The sequence below is a fragment of the Gekko japonicus genome, unplaced genomic scaffold (genome assembly GCF_001447785.1).
Source record: "Gekko japonicus isolate JY-2015 unplaced genomic scaffold, Gekko_japonicus_V1.1 scaffold163, whole genome shotgun sequence".
NCBI lineage: Eukaryota > Metazoa > Chordata > Lepidosauria > Squamata > Gekkonidae > Gekko > Gekko japonicus.
In genome coordinates, this window is record NW_015161950.1 from 304,456 (window position 1) to 331,234 (window position 26,779).

Sequence of the window (26,779 nt, forward strand, 5' to 3'; positions counted from 1 at the left end):
GGGCGTCTTCTGGGGAGGTTCGGCGTTGGGCCGCTGCCTCCCTCTCCCGGTCTTCGGCGCTGGCGACGGCCGGTAGGTCAGGGTGTGGGGAGTTCCTCGGGGCGTCATTGTTAAAAGTATATGCTTTTGTGTGAGTGTTTGTCTGTTTTGGCAGGTCACTGCGTGGTGTGGCTCTCTGACTCTCACAGTTTAAAATTTTGGCTCTTTTTGTCGAACTTGTTCGCCACCCCTGTACTATAGGATTGACAAACTAGCCTCGGCAGAAGCAGCATTTGACAGTAGAGTGCTCCTTCAGGCCCTGTAGGCACCGGAAGTTGTGTGACCCACCCGGGGGGAACACTGCTTTTTTACGTCCCAGGAGTCAAGGTCTGCCCCACTCCTGGAACACCGGAGAATGGAAGATTTGTATTCACTTACCGTGAAGCTTCCTTCTCGGTGGTCCAGAGTGGGGCAGTCCTACCCACCCTCTCTTGATGGACACGACTTCCGGTCCTTTACGTTTTGCAGTGGTTCAGCTGTTCATGAATATGGTCTAACTGATTACGTGATGTGGCGGACTGTTGCTGTTTTTCCCCCTCTAATGGTTAAAATACAGGTTTGTATTTGTTTAAGCCCATGGCTGTGATGGTATTCCCCAGTTGTCTGAGGGGGAAGGGGTTATTTTTAAGTGAATTTACAGCAGCTCAGAGGTGGCTTTCGGTATGACTGGGGATCAGAGGAGATAAGCCCCTCCCTTCTGGGATCAAAGTTTGTCGGCCCTGCCTACGGTAGGGGGAGGTGCTTTCCCAGGAGTAAGGAGTCAAGGACTGCCCCACTCTGGACCACCGAGAAGGAAGCTTCACGGTAAGTGAATACAAATCTTCCATTTCCTTCCCCAGATGGGCAAGGGAAAGAAAGGCATTTAAATCCCCCCAGGCGGTGGGAGGGGCGTCCTTGGGCTCCTTACTGCCACAACACTGCTCCGGCATGCTCCAGCAGGAAATGACCCCTGCACTTTATAATATTTTCAGTTTGTTTGAGTTGGTGATGTCTTGATGGCATCATGTACAGAGAAGAAGTCTTAGACAGGGTATAAGTTGACATTCTGACATAGTGGATGCCACAGTAGTAATACCTGTAACCTGAAATTCCATGTTGGGAAAATAACCTTTCCACATCACTGCTGCTGTTCCCAGTAGAGGCTGAGTACAAATTTATCAGATCTTGTTCACATAGTTTCATGTTGCTTCTTGTAGCTGTCATGATAAAAGAGTAAATTTTTGTCCTTGAGGTTTTCAAGGGTAGGTTGTGGCACCTGATGAGAGAAGTTACACTGGCATCCCATTTCTTTGTGTGTATCACAGCAAGTTAACTGTGTTAGTCTATTGCAGAAAAAGAAAACAGAAGTCCAGTGGCGCTGTAAAGTCCAACAAAGTTTATTCTAGCAGAAGTGAGTTAGAGCTCATGCATCTGATGAAGTGTGGTGAAGCTGATACAGAAACTTTTATTAGTCTTAAAGGTGCCACTGGACTTCTGTTTTATTTTGCACCTGTCTGTGAAAGTGAATTAACAGCTTTCCAGCACACTCTCATACACTGCATTTCATGCCATATGCTGCTTGGGAAAATTATACTTTTCTGAGCATTAAAGTTACAGGTAGAGGATGTAAGAAAGCTCTTACAGTGCAATCATAAACAATCAAATAGCTGTATAAAACAGCTGTGTAGGCTTGTCTGAAAGGTAGGGAGAAGCTTGGAACAGTGGAGATGGGCAATGGTGCTGCAAAAGAAGGTGCCTCTATTACTTCTTTCTGTGTGTGTGCGTGCAAAAGAGAGAAGGATGGTTAGTACCCTCCTCTGATAAAGCAGACAATGGCCAAAGGGAGGAGCACACTTATAAGTCATCACCAGGGACCATGGTCAAAACTGAGCAGTTGCCCTGCTTCCCACCCTCAACACTGTTTAGAACTTCTCATGTGCAATAACCAACTCTCATCGCTTCAGATAACAATCAGAGTGACATTGGAGCTAGCTGCTTAGGCATTAATTAGAGTTTTGCATAGTTGTGCCAGGTAGAGCTGCACACACAACACCCCCCCCAAGCAGGCAACAAGATACAAGGAGATAACTATATGATACGTGTTAAAGCACCATGTTTGCATAAAGCCAAAGGATCTTTAATTAAGACTCCTTTATCTCGAGTGATTCCTGTTCAGCTCTCCCTTTCCACAGTTCCCTTTCCACAGGATGTGACTCGACTCAGATTAAGCAGCCAAAGTTTAAAACCAAAGCCTGAAATAACACACGATCAAAGAGGCATAAGCACTTTAAGTGTCAATGTACTTCTTAGCTTTCCTTTTTGCCCCAGGGTTCTGCGTAGCAGGCTGAAAGCCACCAGTATTTTTAATCTTAAAATAGGTGCTGCTGCATGGTAACATCATTGTTCGCTGTCAACTGAGCCCCATAAAACGGATCAGTATCTCCTCCCTGCATCACTGAATGTGTTTGGAATATAATTAGCTGGGATATTATGTTTAAACCCAAGGTCCCTTATTTTACAATTAGGCTCAAATAGCAGTGTCTGTGGGGGTGTTGTGTATAATTAGGGATGAGCATGTCTATTCAATTTGTTGTAAAGATTGGAGCCATTACAGCCATTCAGACAATACGAGATAATAGATTTATCCTCTAGCGATGCTGCTGGAGACTTGCGATTGTCATTGCCTTTCTGCAATGCATGGTGATAATCAGTATTTTAATTCGGGGGGGGGGGCTGACACTTGGTACCCTAAATTATCATTGTGTGGATTATAATAGATGTTTGTGCATTCTATTAGTAGAAAATAGGAAGTTCAGCTCTCTTTAGTGGTGAGGAACTGTTCAGAAGAATTAGCTTGGCTGCTCAGTCTTTATATTCAGAGCAGCTCCTGCACACACACAAATAGCCATTTTCGTTGGTAAAACCTGCAAAATTAGATCAAGGTCGATCATAACTCCCATCCCATGGATTACTTTGCTAAAGGTCTCAGGAGATGGACAAAGAATTTTCTCTGCTGTAGAGTAATCCTTCTGAACAGCAAAGGTACAACAAATGTGCTTGAAGAGGTTAAACAGCATTGTTGTAGTTATACCTTTTTTCACTCAGAAATATTTTAGGGATTTCATTTTGAGAAGATTTATTGGCAGTGAAAGGGTCCAACTTGGCTGCAGTGATAAGTGAAGTGCTCTGTATCTGTATATATTCTGTTCAGAAATGGTACAGAAGGTGCAGCCGTTCCAGTTTCCTGCTGTTATCCACAGGTTGGAATTGAGGTGTAAGTGCTTCTGTGATAGCAGTGTTGATGCAGATAGATACGAAGTAACTCACCATTTAATAATAGCTATTAATAACACATTAGCTTACACAATTAGTGGGTAGGATTAAAATACAGGATAAGAAGTCATCAGGATTGCTCCAGTGTTTCCCAAGTATGGTTGTCATGAGAGCACATGGGCCTGGACCTTTATATGGGATCAAAAGAAAGTCAGGTAAGCAGCACTGAAGTGGTACTGGTTGCGGCTGTTGTCCTGTGTTCCGGCTGTTCTGAGAACACTCTTACTGGCTCAGTCCTAGGCTTAAAAAAACACAAACTCTTGCCAGTATTTTAGGATTGGGTCACCCAGAGTGGCAAGGGATCCCTTCTTGTTTGATCCTACTTTATCAAGCATCTTTGATAAAGCATTTTGTGAAGCTACATAAGAAAATTACTTCCATTGAACCCATGGTGTACAACAACTGGAATCTGCATCTTCCTGTCCAGAGAGGTCCTGTCATTAACTATCAAGTCCTTTGTAGAGTACATTTGCAATTGAATTTGATCCTAAGAACTTGTTATTCAAATGGTGCACATGTTTACATTCACAGAGTTAAGACTAAAATAGGACCCTGACACTGCCTTTTTAAAAGAGAACCAATGATAATTAGGGACCTTCCTTTATGTGAGTGGAATTGTCTTCTTCTGCGTGGCATCTTTGGATCCAGTCCATTCAGATTCACCATGTTAACTTAATAAGAGATAAGATTAGGACATTTTGTTCTTTAATTTAGAATCGATGCAATGTAGTCACCTGCTTTTCATCAGGATATTTTATGTAAGCTGGTGAGTATGGGAATACAATCAGTAAAATTCATGTAGTGTTCTGTGTCTTAATTCAGCAGACTAAATTAGATCACATAATTGTATTTTATGGTACCTCTTAGGCTGATCGGGAACAGTGATGCATGTGTTTCAATTAAAGGAATAAATACAGCAAGAGTGGATTTACATCTGGGTGTTACCATAAATTATCATGATAGGTCACCGGGTAATGGACCTGTGCTTCCAATTTATCAAATGCTTTGGAAGACAGAATTATAGCTAATTTTCTGGTCTCAAATAAGTTACACAAATCCTACAATTGGAAGTGAATAAAGTGAACTACCACATCAACTAATTAACTGTCTCGTTCTGATCTTCAGCAAAGTAGGAAATCCCAGTGTTGCTTCTCCCTCTGCAAAGTGATTTTTAACCTAATGGTGGTGTCAAAACTTGTACTAATGTGGTATACGACTGATGTTTGGCTGTATTACCAATCAGGCACCATGTCCCACAGAAGCTCTTCTCCAGATCGGAATGCCTTATGTGATTCTGTACGTGGTAGTTCAGCAGACCGGGTGCCCAGAGCCAGTTTCTTTATAAGCACATGCACAGAATCTCTTTAATATTAGCTCTTCATAATCAGTGAATTAATGTAATTGATGTGAAATGATATGGTTGACAGAGCCAGTTGCTTTCTAGGTACATGCAAAGTTTATTTTTAAAATGTTGTCCCCCCCCCCCCCTTTGCTCTCAGTGAAACTCTTGCTAATCACTGTGAACTACATGGCCAGATAACCTGTTGAAGTAGCCTTTTGTATGGGTCAATTCAAGAGTTTCTTGAAAAAGTTTTATGTGGTTGTTGTCTGTATCCTATCTAAAACCTTCTTGTTATTAGGTATATTCTTTTGAGGAGGGTGGCAGAAGGCTGAATTTCCAAGCCAACACAATAATGTACCAAAATTAAAAACCAGAGAGAACGCTAAGAAAAGAGTTGTGTATGATCATCCAGAAGGCTTATGAATACCAATCCAATCCACATCAAGCTAAGGGACAGAGCAAAGTGATATTTTAAACAGGGGGGGGGGGACAGTAGCAGAGGAGCAGAAATCCAAAGTGAGAAAGAGCAAGGTGGTGTTGAGCTGCTGATATTTGATGACCCGTGAACTATATTTTATGATAAGAGATTTGTTTTAACATTAATATTATTTTTATCAAGCTTTCAAGGGATAAATGCTGTGCTGATAAGGTTTATGATGTGTTAAAAAAATCATTAGCTATTTCCCCACCTTGCTGGCCTACCTGTTATTTCTTCCAGATCTTATTTGCTGATTGTTTGACCTTTCATTCATTCAGAGAACAATTTGTGTTGGGTGTTGGTGTGTGCGAACTCAGTCTTCATCAGCCATAGAACAGCTGAATTTATTAAAGGATATCAGCATCAACAAGTTGAAAGGCCATGTTATGCATCATATCATTAGAATATCCTTATTATAGCTTCAGTTGATTGGCAGCCCAGGATCAAGAACTCTGATGCTTTGAGTCCAAGAGATGGCCCAACATGTTAAGTATATAAAAAAATGAATAAAAGGGGGAAGACAAGCTGCAGATGATCTATTTATACAGTAATGTAAACAAGATAGGAGTTATAATAAAGCGGTTCGATAATTTGGACAAGCTATTTTCAGATGAGAGAGTCTGTAAAGCATAATTCCCTATTCTTTGTTTTCTCTTCACAGCAGTATTTTGCAGAAATTTCTAGACTTTTAAAAGTTTTCAGTATGAATTGAACATCTTATAGGGAAGCAACAACTAGTTGTTACATGCCAGGTGTCGGGTGTGTGTGTGTGAAGACTTCTCTTTCACTGCAACACCGCTCCCCCCCCCATTCCCCTGCTGTTCCTTGTTGACCTCCTTTCCCCAGGACCAGCACTTTAGGAAGCTCACTGGGAAACGAGGCAGGAATCTTTGTGTGTAAAGTGCCATCAAGTCAGAGCCAAGTTATGGTGACCCCAGCAAGGGGCTTTCCAGGCAAGTCAGAGGCAGAGGTGTTTTGCCATTGCCTCGCTCTGCAGGGTATTCTCATTCCAAACCTTTTAAATAGCTTGGTTGTAGAGCTCAAGATGTTTTGGACATGAGGTGGGTAAAATCAGGTGGCAGTGTAGTATCCTCTGTAAAACTGTTATTTCAGTTCAGATCATATTTGAGCATATATCTGGCCTTGTACATTTTTCCAGCTCGGTAAGACAGATTTAAACTCAGTAATACTCCATTGCAGCATCTCAGGTCTGCCCTCCAAATGATACAGAAGATTTAGAAAACTGCAGGAGGAGGGGAAATGAAATGTTTCACCAGGTCAGTTGTTCCAGGACAAAGGCATATAGAAGCTTTGTTTCTGCTAACAGCTGCTCTGGTAGCCAGCTTCTCTTGACTTTGAAATCTGGGCAAATGTCCAGTTCGTTGTGTTTTTTTAAAAAGCAGTCACCTTTTGTGTTTTAAAACAAAGACTCATAGCCTTATCTTTCTTCTGAAAGCATTGTTCCCCTCCCTTGTTGTTCCTTTATCAAGTTATGGATCTCAGGATGCTGTATTCTCTACCAGCACCAAATTCTTCACAAGTGAAATTGTAGAGTGCATTAGCTAGCATTGGACAGAGATTCCCAGTGGTATGAAATGCAAAAGACAGTGTCCTGACATCTTCAGTGCAGTCCTAAGAATAATTTCCTGGAGTTGTGATGCTGAGTAGAGCTATTTATGATTGCTCTATTTGTTCCCTTATCTTGAGGAGGAATTTAAGGTATGATGTACGCTACAAAACATTGATGGTGCTAGGCGATTGCTCCATCACAGATGTCAGTGCAAGCTCTGTCCTCATTTTTGTACAATTAAAGACATCTTGTTTTGAAAACACTGATAGTTAAATCCCCATAATAACTGATGCTGCAACAATAGACTTGTTAGGGGTAAGAGGTTATTTAGAAAGACTGGAGTCTGCCACCTCCTCCCCCCTCCCCAATACAGTGCAGCTAGAAATGGTAGATATTTACAAGCAATATAATCTTCTATATTAGCCTCGTCAGCATTTTATGTGCCCCTCAGTGTTCTTTTGAAATGTGGCCTATTGGTCTGATAGATTGATCTGTTTTGGTCCCCTGACTCAAATTGATTTTATTCCCAGTGGAACTCATGCCTGTCTTCAAACTTACTTTTATTTTTTCCCCATTTTTACCAAGATGACATTTGATTGACTCAGGCAAAGGGAGCAGCCTGTTGTGCTTATTTGTGATCAATATACTGGTGTTCCCTGGTCCTTATCGTTCTCAGTATGCCTGCACTAACAAATGAACCCTGGAAATGTTTTCAGCTGGCTGTCAAACTGCAAAGGAGACGCCTACTGATATTGGACACAAAAGTGCTGTGCTGTTCTCAGCATGCGCCAGAATATTGGAAAACACTGAGACCCTGGCCCCATAGTTATTCATGTGAATTAAGACACTGATAAGAGTCACTTCAGCACTTCTGTTCAATTATTCTGTTCAATTATTGCTTCTAGCAACCCCCTAGACTTTTGCTGCTCAAAAATATTACAAAATATAATGCATAGAAATGAAGATAAGATGGTAATACAACAGCTTAAAGACCCTCTAAAATGAGTATTTCTTCTCTGTGGTCTCTGTGCATGACACCAATGGGATCTTGTGTGTGCAGAGATCTTCTTTGGAAGCATTCAGAGCTAAATATGTTGTCGAAGGCTTTCATGGCCAGAGTTCATTAGTTGTTGATTTTCCGGGCTGTATGGCCATGGTCTTGGCATTGTAGGACCTGATATTTCTGTGTTATACCTCAAAGGTATAAAACAGGCAGAGTACTCTGAGGATGCCAGTCACAGCTGTTGGCGAAACATCAGGTCCTACAATGCCAGGACCATGGCCATACAGCCTGGAAAATATACAACAACTAATTCAGAGCTAAACATTTTCAGCTCAAGCTTCCCTCACAACCAGTGACAGGCACCAGCTGCACATGACTAGAGTGAACCAAGCTGCTCTCCAACCCATTTTTTGATTGACTGCTGCAGCAGTAACTTTTGGGGGGAATTATCTCTGCCAGAAGTCATATGCTAGCTGTGAAATAATGTTTTAATATTTACATAATAATTCACAGTGAAAATGCAAACTTTTTAACTTTAAAGCCACAAAAGGGCTTGAGTATGTGAAATTAACACTTTTAAATGCTGTTCTGTCCATGGGGGGAAATTGTACTCAGCAGATGGACATTGATTCAGTTTATTCGTTTAGGTGAGAAACATAAGGTAGAGTTGCCAGAACTGCTTAAATTGTACTAAACAAGCAAGACACTATAGATATCCTTGACTTAAACCTTGATTGTGGGAGAAAGCTCTCTTTGCTGAGAAAATGATGTCATTAAAACAGTTGGAACCAATCATTTCCATGCTGGGAAACCTTACTCTAACTCAGGCTGAAGCCTCAGGATCAAGGTAATAGCAAAGTATTAGGTCACATTGAAATAAAGTTGGTAACACTAATTCAAAGGGTGGAGGAGCATAAACAGCAGTCAGAAGTACCAAAATTTAAAGAATCATTGCCGCCTTCTCAAGAATATACAAAGAAGAAAAAGATAAGTCAGAGAATATTTAGACAACACTGGTTATAAACATTTGGGTAAAGGCTACAAACCTAGAGCACTGAGTCTGGGACATGTCCTGTACAGAAGTACAGTCTCAACCCCTGGAGTACAGATTAGACTCTCTAGAAGTGCAGTTAGTAGGTTCTGTTTCTGAAGGACTAATTGAGAAAATGTGTGAGGATGCCATGCTTAAAGAGAGCACAATTCCTGTTCCAAGGGATAGCAGCTTTCAGCAAATATGCTCTCTGCCCTGAGAGGCAGATTCAGATGCCTACCTACAGAAAGCAAGAGAGACATCTACTAATGGCTATCTGTCTGTCTGTCTTGCACACTATCAGGATTGGCACTGCCATCCATACTCAGATTGGTAGAGATATTACAGTCCAAGAGACTCACCAACATATCATCATATGGGCCAAAGAACAAATTCTAAGTGTTCAAACAATCAGACCTATATTGGCATATCATATCAAAACTGACAGGCAAGGAAATACAAAAATCATATGCACTTAACAGTGTTCACTCTAAACTGAGTTAGTGTGAGCTAGGCTAGCTCACAGGTTTTTAGCCTCCAGATCACAGATTTTTGTCTTAGCTCAGGAAGGATGGCTCCAGAGCAAACTAATTTATGCAGTAGCCAAATCGCTTGCTCACAACTTTAATGCCAGTAGCTCACGAAGTAGAATTTTTGCTCACAAGACTCCACAGTTTAGAGGGAGCATTGGCACCTAATAATACATTCCAGTCCTAAGTATTAGGAATTCCCAATCTAAGGATCAACAGAAGGCTTCAGCCAAAAAATAAATAAAATTGGGTGCAGCAGTGCGAAAACCTGAACTTTAATGGAAAAGGAAATGGAATGAAACCACTGCAGACATCTGAGTTGCCAAGACCAAAGAATTCTTTGGTGTCATAGTTTCAAAGAGAATTACTGACAGTACAGAATCACTTATCCTTATCGCCTCCAACAGTTGCAGTTCATTCTTCATTGGAAGATGGTAGTTATTCAGAATCTGATTCAGACTCAGATAGGGCTACAGAGTTAGGGCCTCAGGCTTTGGTCTGTGAACTGAAACTGGTGTTGTTCTTGAAAAACCTGAAAATGTAAGCAGAACATATTTCTAAAACAACTAATACCTTGGGTCTTGATTAGGGATGGGCACAAATTCACAAATGAACCCTGGTTCAAGCATGAACCAGGCCAGTTTGGGGTTCATAAACCAGGGGTTCAGGAGAACTGTCTCCCACGATCCACCTACGAACCTCCATGGAGGTTTGTGGGAGGGTTCGTGTGGGCTCCAGTGGTATTTAAATACCTTTGGAGCTTTCTTTGGGGTCAGCAACCCAACCAGACGTGAGCTCCAAAGGCATTTAAATGCCTTTGGCCCAACCCAAGTGAGCTATGAAGGCCTTCATAGGCCTTTGGAGTTCACTCTTGGAGCTCAGTCAGGTTGGGCCACCCAACTCAACTGAGCTTCGAGAGTGAGCTCCAAAGGGTTTTGTAGGCCTTCAGAGCCCACTTCTAGGTGGGGCTGGCCCCACCCAGAATTGGGCTTCGAAGGCCTATAAAAGCCTTCAGAGCTCACCCTGGGAGCTCAGTCAAGTCAGGCCGCATGACTTGACTGAGCTCTGAAAGTGAGCTCCGGAGGCATATAAATACCTTCAGAGCTCACTTCTGGTTGGGGCTATGGCCCCACGAACTTCCTGGAAGCACAAACTGGTTCTTGTAATGGAGAAGTTTATGGAAGTTTGTGGTTTGGGGGTTCATGAAAATCATGAACCTCCATTTTTTTCTGGTTTGTGCCCACCCCTAGTATTAATATAAAATGACCACCTTCTTGCATTGCAGATGCTGTTTTCAAACTGATAGATTCAAGCATCCACACAGCAGTACCACTTTCTATGTTGCCTACATTGCTACAGGTGACTAAAGAGTCATGGGAAAAACCATCTTTGGTACCTCCTATACAGACTGGAAGGTGTATGTAGAGGCATGATGTTCCAGGTCTCGCATTAATTCCACACGATTGTATCCACAGGGCTACTCTGCATGTTGCAACATATAAATCAGACTTGAGTTTTGTATTGATACATTAGAGAGTTAAATGTTAACTCACATAATTAATAATAGCAAAGGGATTTATGACATTCTGGCATAAGCTTTTGAGGGCTAACCCAGTTTGTCTCATGCATGCATGGCCATATTGACTACATTGTTCTCTGGCTGTTGGGCCCTCATCATCCACATCTCTGGGGCTAGAAAAGTAATAGGGGTAGTTGGGCTGCTTATAAAAACTAGTCTTGCTGATGCCATATAGCCATGCAGGCCAGTTAGATTGAGTTATAATTTGTAGCATTTTACAAAAAGAAAATAAGTTCCCTCCATTCCAACTTTTGTCCACTTCTTGAAGGTAGATTTTCAGGGGGGCGCTGAGTAATTTTTTTTCTAAAAAGGGGGCGGTAGGCCAAATACATTTGGGAACCTCTGAGTTATATTGTAGCATTTTACAAAAAGAAAATAAGTTCCCTCCATTCCAACTTTTGTCCACTTCTTGCCTGCAATTCTCCAAAGGAAAATTTAAAGAGAATAGAAATTACATTTTCAATACAGTGAAAAAGGTTATACCAGCTTGAATGCCTGAGGATATTAAATTTTAAAATATATATTTCAGCCAACATGGTTATGGAGAGAGTATTTGTTTCATATACTTGCTTAATATATCCTCCTTGTACATCTGGCAGATGGGGCAGTATTTTACAACTAAAACTATTTTTTTTTACTGGGAAATGCTATTCTATTCCATTTGTTTGTTTCTTTTTTATCCCTGTTTGTCAAATTTAGGCTGTAGTTATATGGTAATAATTCTGATGGATGACTGTAATATAAATTGAGATACCTGTGCTTTCGTAGAAGATATTAATATTGTATCAAAATATGTATCCTTTATTTTCACTAGTTAGAATGACACTGTGTATAAACATAACCACATGAAACTATTTTGTGAGAAAGTAGTTTTTAGATTGTAGTTCTTGCTAGTTTAAAAAAATAAAAGTTCTATTTTGAGTAGACAAAAAAGTAAAAATGCAAAAATAGTGCTTAGTAGCATTAATGCTTCTGGACATAATTAATAGTTGTTTAATTACTGAATAATCAAATTAATTATTGCATAATCTGTTTAAACAATGGATCATGAATAAGATATTGGCAGATCCACTGGCAGATCCACTGGCCCTGTTGTTTGCTTTTACTGAACATCTACATTCTGTGACATTTTACCCAAAGAGGAAACAAGGTAACTGAAACTCTGTGTGTGTGTGTGCGAGAGAGAGAGAGAGAGAGAGAGAGAGAGAGAGAGAGAGGGGGAGGGAGCTGAAAGCAACACTTGACTCTCAGAGCTGAGTGAAGACTGAGGTGGGTAGAGGAAACCCTGGTATTACTGGGCTGAGCCACTTGGTGATAGAGGAGATGGTGCAGCCAGACACCATGGCTGGAGAATGGCTAACAGTGTCCAGCATGGTCACAGAGTGCTGATGTGATAGGCTTACTCTAGGAGCTATTAGCAGTTCTGCCTCTGCCCATGAAGTAACTGAGTGGTGATGGACCAGTAATGCCTTCAACTGCCTGTTAGCCCCTCAGCACTCTATGGATATAGCTGAATTTTCTACATTCCCTGAGTTTTCCATTCCCTGTAGTTTACTAGAAGAACTTTAGGAGGCAATGTGTAGAAAAATAGAACCCTCTACAGTTAATATGCCATTAATTCATAGCCTGCAAGTCTATATTTCTGTTGTATATGTATGTAGAATTATCTGGAAGGACATTTACTTTTGTTCTTTTCCACTTTCTTCCAATCTAGAAGAGGAGAAGAAGAGGAGATTGGATTTATACCCCGCCCTTCACTTAGAGTCTCAGAGCGGCTTACAAATTCCTTTTCCTTCCCCTCCCCACAATAGACACCCTGTGAGGTAGGTGGGGCTGAGAGAGCTCTGGCAGAAACTGCTCTTTTCAAGAACACCTCTGACAGAACTATGGCTTGCCCAAAGTCATCCAGCAGCTGCAAGTGGAGGAGTGGGGAATCAAACCCGGTTCTCCCAGATTAGAGTCAACGCACTTAACCATTACACCAAACTGGCTCTGTTGTTGTTGTTCAGTCGCACAGTCGAGTCCGACTCTTCGCGACCCCATGGACAATCTCCCGCCAGGCTCTCCTGTCTTCCGCCGTCCTCCGAAGTTGGCTCAATTTCATGTTCGTTGCATCGCTGACTCACTCTACAACTCTACTAATAAAAGTACTCTGTCTATTTATAGCAATGTTAAAAACAGAAAATACAAATGAATAAATAAAATAAAAATTACTAACACAACAGGAACATCAAAACATTACAATAAAACCGAGTGAAAATAAACAAGACTCATCAAAAGAACAAAGTTTGAGTACAGTGGTAGCCAATGCTCCCTCTAAACTGTGGAGTCTTGTGAGCAAAAATTCTACTTTGTGAGCTACTGGCATTAAAGTTGTGAGTGAACGATTTGGCTACTGCCAGTTTGGTGTAGTGAGCCAGTTTGGTGTAGTGGTTAAGTGTGCGGACTCTAATCTGGGAGAACCGGGTTTGATTCCCCACTCTTCCACTTGCACCTGCTGATGTGACCTTGGGTCAGTCACAAGCCCTGGCACAGCTGTCCTTGAAAAAGAGCAGTTTGTGTCAGAGTTCTCTCAGCCCCACCCACCTCACAGGGTGTCTGTTGTGGGGAGGGGGAGGAAAAGGAGTTTGTAAGCCGCTCTGAGACTCCAAGTGAAGGGCGGGGTATAAATCCAATCTCTTCTTCTTCTTCTTAAATTAGTTTGCTCTGGAGCCATCCTTCCTGAGCTAAGACAAAAATGTCTGAGCCGGAGGCTAAAAACCTGTGAGCTAGCTCACACTAACTCAACTTAGAGAGAGCGCTTGTGGCACCTTTAAGACCACCAGAGTTTTATTCACCTTTATACCCAAAATAAAACTTTGGTGGGCTTAATATAACTTTGGTGCCACTGTAAAACTTTGTTCTGCTGCTTCAGACCAGCATGGCTACCCACCTGAATAAGACTCATCAAAAGTAATCATATCTAAAGCATCAGGATAAAATCATAGATGAAACCAGAGAACATCACAAAAAATTGAAAGAGACATCAGCAAGGCACAGTTCAGATTCAACTTCCCCCAAAAGCACTCTGGAAAAGTATAGCCTTCACAGATCCCTTTAAAGCTAAGGTGAGCTTCCTGAGAAAAGCCCTGTCCTACATGCTCACATGCAGAGTGGAGCAGAACAGAGTTAATGGGCAAAGGCAGCGATCCAAACGGATTTAAGGCTCATTTCAGCACTTTTCATTGGGCTCTAAAACAAATTGGTGGGCAGTAGAATCTATAAAGCCCATGGTCGGTAATGCCGTTGCCTCTGTATGTTGCTTCAGTTGAAGTTTCTGATTTATTTGCTACTAGGACAAAGGTCCGTTGTGGAAATAAATACAACGGCCTCTAGAAAGAGGCTCTGGGCAGGTGCCCTGGCCTTGGACACTCAGTGTCAATTTGCTGTGGCGACCTCAGCAGGGTATAATGACACTGAGTCCACCATTTTCTCCAGAGGAACTGATCTCTGCTACCTAAAGAACAGTTGTAATTTTGAGTGATCTCCAGCCCTCACCTGGAGATTGGACACATTTTACCTCAGAACAGCAAACTGTTTAGAATGTTGAGGCAAAAGCCAATCAAGCTGCATATGCAAATGACCTCTGTGTTCCAAGGCAAAGGCCAATGAAGCTGCATATGCAAATAACCTCCGTGTTCTGACTGGCTATGGGGAGGGAGATGAACAGCAAACTGTTTAGAATGTTGGAGGTGAGACTCAAACAATGCAGCCAGTGGATAGGGACAGATTCTAAGTGACACACCAGGGCGCCAACCAATTCCGGAGCATATGGAATGTTCTAGAGAAGTGCCACCACCATTCGGCTTTTATTTATAAGGGAGATGTTGGTCTCTTGTAGAGTATATTTCACTAATCTCACCTGAATATTATTATCACGCTTGTGTTATTATGATGAGATCAGTCTGTCCAAGAATAGTGGGCTGAAAAAAGCGTGCAACTTCATTATCAAGTTGCCCTTAAGTCTTAGTTTAACATTGAAAGGGTACTTTCATGTCCAAATTATTATTTTTTCTTTCTTGGTTCATGTATATTGTAGAAAATATGTTTTCAGCTCGCTTGTGATAGCAAGGAACAATGTTTAGTTTTGTATGTGAAATTCTCTGATTGAACACATGAAGCTGCCTTATACTGAATCAGACACTTTGTCAATCAGTGTTGTCTACTCAGACTAGCAGCTGCTCTCCAGGGTTTCGGGCAGAGGTCTTTTACATCACATTAGGCCTCTGATTTTCCCATCATGCTGTTCCTGGGGGTCCCATGTTCTCTGACAGCAGTATTTCTGGGGGAAGTTTGGGCTGCAGCAGGAGAGTGAAACGAGTAAGTCATTCTCCAAGGTCAGAAATCCATTCTGAATGCAGAAACTACTGGTGCTCCAAGGGCATTGGATGGTGCCAGTGTATATGCAGAAAATAGATCTGCTGTGTAATACGTTTATTAGCCCACTGTGATTCTTTGCATGAACCTTGTGAGATTGCAAGCATCTTACTGTTTTTTTTTAAGCTTACTCCTATTAAATATATAGCCCTAACACTTCACATAATTTCACTTGATTGCCATTAGTTAACTAAAACAGTATCTGTAGTGAAAACTGATGGACAATTGTCATGAAACTGTTTTTGAATTCTCTTCTGGGATCGCTGGTTGCACAAAAAATGTCATATGTGGCTGATCTTAACACAGATGTATTTATTGTATTTAAACATCTGAAGAGACACTTTCAGACATCACTAGCAGATGTAAGAAACATTTGAATATCTTAATTGAAATCAATTCTATTTGTTTTATAAAAGGAAATGACTTAAGAATATTAACTATCAACTAATTAAAGCACTTAATTAGAGGCAGATGCTACTTAACAAGTAATTGAGAAAATGTGAATAGGGAATCACTAACTCATTAAATACAGTGGATGAACAGAGCCATGTAAGCCTGGCATGGCTTAATTGCAAAAAGTGCCATGGTTGTAACATTACAACGCTACATATTAATTGAGAAAGCTGTCTGTAGGTCCCCTTCACACACAACATTTTAATGAAATACGCGTAACGTGTATGTGTGGTGCAGTGGTTGGAATGTCGGTCTAGGATCTGGGAGACTCAGGTTCAGCTCTCTGCTCTGCCATGGAAGCTTGCTGGGTGGCCTTGGGCCTGTCACACTCTCTCAGCCTAACCTACCTCACAGGTTTGTTGTGAGGATAAAATGGCAGAGAGGAGAATGATGTAAGCCGCTCTCATTCCCCACTGAAGAGAAAGGCAGGGGTATAAATGAAGTAAATAAATAATAACATGTACACCTACTTAAATTTTCCGCTGCCTAAGACCTCTCCCTCCATTAATGTTTTTGTGTCCATGTAATAAAATGTTCAACAGCAGAATAGTTATACCATTATAACTCCATTTCCAAATGTTTTAATATTCCTCATGCATTTGTGTTTTAGGCTTTTGCCTGAGGTAAAGTTGGAATAAAATTCTTCAAGACATTTTTACAAGATTTTAAAATTTCTTATTCCTTCCATGGTCAGTCTTTGCCCAGATTGGGATGTAGAAATGCTAGTAGGATTAAGGCTAATGCTGGTGGAGGAAGGTATGCGAGACTTTTTTTATTGCAGCTATTAGGCTCATGGCTTTCACCAGTCCGTTTTGTATTAAAAAGTGGGCTATTACTGTTACACGCAAATGAGATGCAAAATATTTCAGTAATTTCATGGAAATTGGAGTAATGTTTTACATGGAGCTGCGTAAACCTCGGCAGCTACAACCCTCAACTCAAGGGGCCTTCTGGGACCTTGTGTACTTAGATTTTGTTCTACTCCATCAATCACTTACTGCTCCTTTACTGGCCCAGAAGCATAGCTGGAAGGTATGTGTAAACTGAAGCTGCTTTGTGGTTTTCCTGGAAAACACAGGAGGAGGAAGCTCAGCTTGTTTATTTGTCCCATCATGCACTGGTACCTAGCAAAATTGACAAGTCAGTCATGCCTGGATACTTTATGTAGTAGTTCAGCATTTCTTGAAATGTATGTCACTAAAAACAAAGGTTTGTAAATTAGCCTGAGTTTAGATATATTTGATTCAAAGGCAGCTGGTGGTTTTAAAAACTGAGTCCACATTTGTTTTCCTGCTTCTCTTTTCTCTTTGGATCTCCTTAATCAGTTTATGTGATCATAGTTTTGTTTTAATTAGATTTGGTGTCAAAATCTCCTCTCCTCTACTTTACAAGAGGATATCACTTAACCCCAGAGAAGCTATTTTTTAGGTGTATAAAAAAATTAACAGAACAGCAGACCTTGGCACGGAGCCACCCACCTATCTTTTTACAGTTTGAAAAACACTAATAGTTCTTAACCTATTTCTACTATGATTAGCTTAAGGGGTCTCTACTGTGTTAGTTTCTAGCAAATTCATTACTGTATGAACTTCAGATCATTTTCTCAAAAGATTCTTACATTTACATGGTTTCTCAAATGCAAATATTGCACAAGTATTCTATTGATTGATTGATTTTTATTTCTTTTATCTTAAAAAACTGTGCTGTATAGTAATTGAATTCTGTAAATGGTTAATTTCTGCTGCAGACTTCAAATACAGCTGTCGATTATTAGAGCTGCAGATCAGACCTTAGGGCTGCGTTTCTTAATTGGATTATTTAGGATTTGATCCAGTGAATACCTTTGGCTAAATTGTTTCTAATGGTATCCTTCTTCTAAGTTTCTCTTATTGTTGAAGAAAGTTTTTTTTTGTCAGAGGAAGCCATAGTGAAGGGGACTCACTGGAAACAAACAAGGGGTGTGCAAACAACCCCCCCTGTATTTTTTGGTTTGGGTCTATTGGACCTCAAAAAAATGGTATTTCCAAAAAATCCCAGATTCCAACATTGGTATGGTATTCAAATATGGGATTTTTTCAGAAATCCTGAATGTTTTTGGGTCCAATAGACCCAAGAAGAAAAATACTGGCTTCTCCTGCAGCACTGTTTAAATCATGTTGCAGGAGAAGTTGGCCCTGGGATCTACATGTGAAGGGACCTGGCTAGGAAAGGTTCTCCTGTGGAATGGTTTAACTGCACTGCAGGAGAAGCTGGCCCCAAGAGGATCAGCTGGGTGGTGGGAGCTGGGAGCTCTGCGCCACCTCGGCTGGGGCTGGCTTCCCTTGCAGCTGCAAGAGAACCCAGCCCCAGCCGATGCAGCACAGAGTTCTCAGGTCTTGCTGCCCCAGCCAATGTCATAGCTGAATATACCTGAATAAAAGCCATCTGTCTGTCTGTCAATATCGACTTTTATTCAGGCTTAGCTATACCGGTAAGATTTGTATTTTTGATCTGTGTTCAGCTTAAATAATACCTGAAGAATACCAGTAAGGTATTGTTTGGGTATTTTTTTGGTTTGGTTTATTATTTATTTATTATTTTATTAATTATATTGATACCCCACCCATCCTGCAAACAGGCTCAGGGCAGCTAACAAGAGCAGTAAAGGTAAAGGTTCCCTTGCTCGAAAGCCAGGCGAGTCCAACTCTAGGGTTGCGGTGCTCATCTCCGTTTCAAAGCCGAAGAGTCAGCGCTGTCCGAAGACATTTCCGTGGTCATGTGGCCGGCATGACTTAACACCAAGGTGCACGGAACGCTGTTACCTTCCCACCGAAGTGGTACCTATTTATCTACTTGCTTTCGAACTGCTAGGTTGGCAGGAGCTGGAGCCAGAGACAGGAGCTCATTATGATGTACCTAATTGGCATAACCATAAAAAATTTAAAACTACATAAAATACATATTCAATCACATAAGAAAATAACAGTTAGCAATAAAGTGCTCGCAGTGCTAAAAGATTAGATGGCATGCTCTTCAGATCTAAATCCACATTGTCGAATGGACACCCCTAATCCAAACCTTACAGTGGAAATGAAGTTTTAAAAACAAATGCTTGATTTGCAGTAGGGATTCTCAAACACCTGTGTGCCACTTTTGATCAAGGAGCTGATTAACTGACAGGCGGTTCCCAGCTAGTCCTCTATTAGTTGGAAGTCAACTTCTGACTGCTTTTAAGGAAACCACTGGGTCATAGAGTTGCTTCAGTCCAGGGGAGCTGGGAGTGTGGGAATCAGAAGCTGACTTACAGCTAATTTCAGGGATCAGCTGAGATCCAGTTTCCAGGAAACTTTGCTGCTTAGCAGCCTGCTGGCTGCTGGGAACAGCAAAGTTGTGGGGGCGGGGGAGAATCAGAGGCTGACTCATGGCTGATGAGGAGTCTGTTTCTGATCCCACCCCTCAAAAATCTGTGATTTCGGAAGGCCAAAATACAGCAGAGTGAGAGATCGGAAGCCTCTTGTGTACTCGGAGGAACCGCGTACGTGGTCGGGTCCGCACGTGGCCATGTGAATGGCCAAGCTTCCCTTCTAGAGACAATAGCCCAAACGGATCCTAGGGCACACCTATCGGATGGCTAGGATATGAGAATGGACCTATGGGACTTGGGTGCCCTGTAAATATCCTATCACAGGTGTGTGTTGGGTGTGGTTCACTACAGAGATATAAGCCAACCCCCAGCCCGGCTACAGCATCTCAAGTTATCTTGTATATAATAAAGTATGAGCTGAAATCACTCCTCCATGCATCAGTCTCAGTATTTTATACCTCTGATTTCAAACATTGCTGTGTCTCACCCTTTCCTGAGCACAGAGATTTGGGAGAGGATTAGGAACCCACTGCAAGGTGCTTCTCTAGAATTGGGGGGGGGGGAACCATTTTGAGTTCCATGGTTTTTTTTCTTAACTGGTGAAATTACTGTGGATAGACATAAGCTCTGTTCTCAACATGATGCATCAGCATCTGTTGGATTTTATGATTTGTTCACAAGAGAGCTCCTCCCTCTTATTATCTTAAATGCCTGTGTCATGTGACAACTCCCCCCACCAAAAAAGCAGTTTCTCTATGGCTTTGAATGAGTGGTGAATCCCTTTTGTTGGGATAAACTTCAAGTGAAAGCAGATGGCAACATTAAACAAATGAAGACAAGTAAAGGAATTAAATTAATCATTATGGGTTGGATCTAACCTTATGGTATCAGAATATAGTTCCCAAGAGGAAACTGGCTCATGGGAATATGAGAATAGTAGGACTACATTTTTATAGGCATGCACACTAACCACTGCACCCATTGTTAACCATACTGTAATAAAATTAAAATATCACACTACCAACAATGGCTTTGTGCTGGAATTTCTGCCAAAGGATGTGATCTTTATATTGGAATTACTTTCACAGCACATGATTGATTTGTTCTTGGTAGCATATTACATTATGAGAGTTCAAGTGGTTCATATAATCATTAGTGAAATATTAGAAACAGTTCTACCTAAATAGCACAAACCCCAAAGAGATGAAGTAACCATTATAAATTATAGTATTGTTCCATTTGGTTGCCTCTAGTCAGATAAGACTTGCATACTGGTTGTCTGGATTTTACATCACTTCAGTATGCAATCTGTGACAGTATTTATTGACTTTAGCCAATTTTGATGTTTAAGAGGCTATGATTACATGTCACTATATTTTCCATACAGCAGTTAAATTCCTGCATTATGAGAAAAGGCTTTTGTTAGCTTTGGCATAATTTCCCATTCCATACCTCTCTCTTTTGGCTACCAGCATTCTGTTATGTTCTAGTGTGATCAAAAACCAGAACACACACACACACACACACGCAGTAAAGACATGTTTATTCAGAAGACATGTTCATTTTTTAAGAACTAAAAGTAAGGTCAGAGGTGGTGTCCAGTAGAAAGCAAACAGACCTAATCTGATTGGTCAGATTTTCGGAGGAACAGAACTTCATTGACTGATCAGTTGACAAATAAGCAATTATTTATCAGTATTGATGCTTGTCTTGATTGAGATAGCACCAAAGCAAAATCGTTAAAAATGTCAAATATGTTATTGTATTATAGATATGCTTTATTGAACATTTTGTATAGACTGATTTCTGTACAGAATTATTGATCAGGTAAATTATAATGTGATATGGTGATGAACTATCCGTTCACTTTACCTGTATTAAGGCAATGTGAATTCTGCAAAAGTCTTAAAGATAGGTCATACATAATGCTGTTGAGAAGCATTTTTCTCACACATAAGCTGAGGTTGAAGGTGTAGCATTATGGGAACAATCTGCTTTTTCATGGTAACTGTCTAGAGATGAAGCTGGATCAAACTTTTTTTTTACAGGAGTTTGAAATGTTATTTTAAAAAGTCTTCTGCTACTTTCACAAGAGGTCAACTCCTAAAAAGAAGTGTGGGAAATATATTTTAGCAGTGATTCCTCTTGTGCCCTGTTTTTTCTTTTAAGAGCTCTCCACTAGCATCTGCGATCAGATACATCTTTGGTTTTCAGATTGGTTAAAATTCTTGTCTTCAATAGCAATGTGTTGATTTCTAATTAATGCTTATCTGTATAAAGGAGCCCCTTTCCTTCAAAGAAATCCAGTTCTCTTTAATGCAGTTTTGTATACTGATAAAGAAATTGAAAGAATGTTCTGGCTATTCCCTATCTTAACAAAAATTGCTTTGTTGCCCATTTTTATATTATATCTAGAGCTTGAACAAATTTACTAGAATTATGCCCCATTGATTGCAGTGGAATGTAAGCCAAAACTATGAGTTCTGGGGATACCAGTGAAAAATGTTTTGAGATCCCCTGCACTTACTCTGTAGCACTGGCTTCTGTTAGTGAGGGCATAAGAAACTTACCATGTAACACTGTCATGACTGTGCTAGACCTATTGGGGAAATAAAAACTGGTTAAATCTACAGGTCCTGATAGCATACACCTGAGGCTTCTTAAAGAATGTGAAATTGTTGATCTACTAACAATGTAATTTGTCACTAAATTGGCCACTATACTGTCACTAAATCAGCCACTGTACTAGAGGACAACAGACTAATCAAGGTTACACCAGTTTTTTAAAAGGGGTCGAGAGGGGAGCTAGCAGATTATAGGCTCGTTATCCTAACATCTATCCCAGGCAAATTACTAGAAACTGTAATCAAAGATAGAATTATTAGGGACGCAGAGGAACAAAGCTTGCTGATGGAAAATCAACATGGCTTCTGCAAAGGGAAATCTTGCTAACCAAGTATTTGAAGTTCTTTGAGAAACGGAGCAAACATATAGATAATGGTGACCTGGTAAACACTATATACTTGAACTTTCAAAAGGCTTTTGACAAGATGCCTCTCCGAAGACATCCTGAGTAAACCTAGCAGTCATGGGATAAGAGAATGTTCCCTCTTATGGATTAAAAATTGGTTAAACTATGGCAGGAAGCGGAGAGTGGGAATAAATAGACAGCTCTCTCAGGGGAGAAAAGTAAGTAGTGGGGTTCTTACAAGGCTGGTGCTATTAAATTTGTTCATGAATGATCTGGGAAATGTAGTGACCAGGTTTGTAAATGACACAGAATTATTCAGGATGGTGAAAAGCAAGGCTGACCAAGGGAAAGAGATCTTGGAGTTGTGGTGGATAGCTCAATTAAAGTGTTAACCCAGTGTGCCTCAGCAATGTAAAAGGCAAACTCTCTGTGCTGGGGAAGTGAAAAAAAAAGCCTGTATTATAATGCCCATGTATAGATTTATGGTGCAGCCTCATTTGGAATACTTTGCAGTTCCGGTCACTGTATCTCAAAAAAGGAAATTGCAGTGCTGGAAAAAGTATAGTTAAAGGCAACCAACATGATGAAGGGGTTGGGGCATTTTTCCTATGGGGAAATACTAAAGAGTCTGGGACTTTTTCCGTTTAGAAAAGAGATGACTAAATGGGGACATGATAGAGGTTTATAAAATTATGCAAGGGATAGAGAGTGGACAGAGAGAACTTTTCTGCCTCTCCAAAAATACTGGAACTTGGGCCATCCAGTGAAGTTGATGGGCAGTAGATTGAGAACAGGGAAAAATACTTCTTTACTTAACAAGATTAAAATGTGGAATTAACTGCCAGAGGATGTAGTGAGGGCCACAGGCATAGGTGGCTTTAAAAGGAGAATTAGGCAGGTTCACGGAGGAATTTTTGGAGGAGTATCAGTGAAGGGATCACTCACTGGAGAAGACCCTGATGCTGGGAAAGATTGAAGGTAAAAGAAGAAGGGGATGGCAAAGGATGAAATGGTTAGACAGTGTTATCGATGCAACGAACATGAAATTGAACAAACTCTGTAGGACAGTGGAAGACAGGAGGGCCTGGCGTGAAGTGGTCCATGGGGTCATGAAGAGTCGGACTTGACTGTGCAACTGAACAGCAACAACAACATCAGTGGCTATTAGCCAAGATCCCCCCCCTCTGAATATCAGTGCCAGGAAACAAAATCAGGGGAAGGCCTCAACCTCCATGCCCTGTTGTTGGGTCCTCCAAACTGGGTGGCCCACTGTGTGAGACAGGATGCTGGACTATGTAGGTTTGATCCAGTAGGGCTCTCCTTATTTTGTTATGGACAAATGACACAGTAGAAGGAAGAAGAACTGAACTCAGTGGGAGGCCACTTTGGACAACATAGCCAGGGCATGCTTTACATTTGCATTTTTATACCAACTATGAAGTTTGTGTTGAAGTTTTCATTTTTGTATTACGTTTGAGTGAAGTACTTCTTGAGTGATCCCATAGACCTCCACATAACTTGCATTTTGATAATTCTAGTATAGTTGAGATACTTGTGTTAGTAACAGCTCCAATATATGACTGTGTATAGTGAAATAGTTCCCATGGAGAAATTGTGTTCTGTGTTTTAAATAACATCTTTTAAATTCAGAATGTACTTTCTCTTCTGCTGAATGATCCCGTATCATAAATTTGAACCTCTCCCTCTTCACTACTTCAGATCAATTTCAAGTTCATGAGAGGATTTGAGTACTGTGGGATTTTTTTGACATCAGGCTGTGGAAGACACAATTGCTTCGATAACTAATCAGTTTATGTTGTTTTTACAAAACAACAGAATCTAATTTATTTTTGTGCCCATCTGGGCTAAGACTGCTCAATTTACGTTAAATTAACAATGATAGACTGCGACTGGCCTTTTTTTCCCCCAGGAGAAGAAGTTGATAGACAGCTGTGCAGAGATGCTATCTATCCAGTTCCCATTGTTTGTGATGTTCCATGCCCAAAGGATTGCGTACTCAGCACGTGGTCTGGCTGGTCCTCCTGCTCACACACCTGCTCAGGCAAAACCACAGAAGGAAAACAGATGCGTGCCCGTTCTATCTTGGCATATGCAGGTGAAGGTAAGGTCATTTTCAGCAGTTTTGGTATATAGTAATGAATTCTTAATATTCCCTTTTGACCATTAGAAGTATTAGGAGATATGATTCAAAAGAAACAATTGCTTTAACACTTCCTTTTGACAGTGTACCATTACTAGTATTTTCAAAATAGGAATTCATGTTTGTTGAATATATTGTACAAGATACCTCTTCATCCCTCATTTCTGGCTTAAGTTTAGCTCTTGGTTTATGTGGACCAGGTATTGAACAGGTACACGTGAACCTATGGAGCTGCCGTATATTTAGTGAGATGATTGGTCTGTCTGAATCAGTACTGTCTATTCTGGTTGCACATGGCTTTCTAGGATTATAGGTGATCTTTCACATTGCTTACTACCTGATCCTATTAACTGGAGGTGCCAGAGATTGAACCTGGGACCTTCAGCATGCAAAGCAGATGCTCTGCCACTGAGCCATGACCCTTTCCCATGCAAACTGACCTTTCAGTGGCAGCAACCTCATTTTCTAGTTAAACAGACATTCTGGCTCCAAGAAAATATAAGCTAAGCAAATGAATCTAAGCAGAGAAAAGTAGGGGGAACAGTGGACTTATGTTTAAAAACAGCATTCGTGGTTGTCGAGGGAGAGTACTACTGATATCTTTAAATATACATATGTGCTTGTGTATTGTGAACCTTCTAGGAACACTAGATGTTGCAGTCTTAGTGTAACTAAATAGTCGTGGACAGCATTGGCAATATGGATGGAGCAGTACACGCATACAAGGAAAAATTAAGTTACAAAAGTGCTTAAATACTTTTACTAAACTTGGGCCTTAGAGAGTGCATAGCATTTATGAATAAAAGATAATCTTCTAGAACTGTAATACAATTTCAAGGCAGCTGACCTGTCACTTCTTCTTCTCTGATTACATTCCAAATTCAAACCTTATCAGTTTAGATTATAACTTTTAGGTTTCACTTCAATCAAATCTGTTGTCATCCTTGTGCCAGTAAATCCATTATGCAATTTTGTCATGTGCTATCTGACAAATAATGGCTGTCTCTTCACCTTCAACAATGCATGGCAACGATTTAGCCATTCCAGTGGGACATATTTATGTCATTGTTCCTATAGGCAGTAATCTATTGGAGGTCATTACCTGGTTTTAACTCACTTAACAGATTGTAGGTCTTTATTGTCCACAGCCTGCTTAGCAAAAAAAAATGAGAGTGTGACATTACCTTTTCACTTTGAAAGTCTTTAATGGCAACAAACTTTTACCGAACATTGAAATTGTAAAAAGAAACAAAATTGAAAGGGAGAGTAGCAGTTGGGGAACTAAATGGAAATGAAAAGCAGTTAACAACGGTTAAAATTGTTTCAAGTAAATTGTATTGATTGACATAGAGTTAATGTACAGTAGTGCTATTTATCTTCCCAGCATATGTTGATCATTAACATTTTGTAGCATTTCCTGCATGCCTCTTTCCCACCTTATCCCTGCTGTGATACCAGCTAGGATATAATTCAGGAGACTGTTTGCAGTTAAATAATAATAACAATAATAATCATTAAGCACCATGTTAAGTAAAAAAGAATGAAGCTAATTAAGAGAAGGTTGCTGTACCACATACCAGAATAACAAGAAAGCAAAACAAATAGTGGAAGGCAGGTTTATGGATGGGAAGGTTTCTACATTTGAACATCAAGGCTGTAATCCTGAGGTTGCTTTCCTAGGAAAAAGCACCATTGAAGTAAATGGGCCTTACTTCTGAGTGTACCTGCTTTAATTGATCTCTAAACGTTCTTCATTGGGGGATATTTAATGAAGAAATTGCTTAAAAGTATTTTTATATAGAAAAACTTATACAAAACACACACTTCCACAACAACTGAGATCTTAGACTTGGGCTGCGGTCACACGGAACAGTAGCCACACAAGTAAGACGGAAGACAGGCGGAGTTTCCGGGTGTGATCTCACCAGCACATCTGGGAAGCATAGCACTCCCGTGGCTCAACCGAGGCTTCCCGCCGAAACTGCGTGGCAAAAAACTAGTACCTCGGAGGTACTAGTTTCCGGAAACTGCGGGGCAAGGGCGGGCGTCTGATCGCGTTTCCGGTGGCATCCGGCGCCCGCCCATGTCCCCTTGCAAATAAGGTGGGTTTTATTTGTCCGAGTCTCTGTGGATGCGCACACGCACCCAACGGAGCATGCGAATTCGTCGTGTACACACACAAAAAAACCCAGTTTGCCGCAGCGCGCGCTTCTTCGTTGCGCGACGCCTTGTCCTGTGATCGGCACCTCTCCCTTCCCATGGAACCTCCATGGTACCTTCACGGGAGGTCTGATCGTGTAACCCCGCGGTAGTTTGCCCCAGGGCAAACAGCCACACTTCTCCCCCGCAGTTTCCTGCCCATGTGACCGGGGCCATGGTATCTTTTTGTGTGACATTAAGTTGTCTCAGCCCAGCCCAGTGAAGCATGGCAGGACACCAGGGGACTAGGCTAGGAAAAGGAAGAGGAGGACAGTTGTGGTGATAGCAGAGGAGGATGCTCTTGGCAAAGGCAATTCTGACAACAGAGACACTTAATTCTCTCAGTGCATTAC

The 26,779-nt window shown here is 41.0% G+C and overlaps 1 protein-coding gene across 1 annotated transcript in view; it reads left to right on the top strand.

The window, feature by feature from the left end:
* THSD7A (thrombospondin type 1 domain containing 7A) overlaps positions 1 to 26,779 on the top strand; it is a 322,475-nt gene that overhangs the window by 199,265 nt on the left and 96,431 nt on the right. The window contains exon 8 of the mRNA XM_015429430.1: positions 23,997 to 24,188. Within this exon, the coding sequence (XP_015284916.1) occupies positions 23,997 to 24,188 (192 nt within the window). The remainder of the gene's footprint in view (positions 1 to 23,996; positions 24,189 to 26,779) is intronic.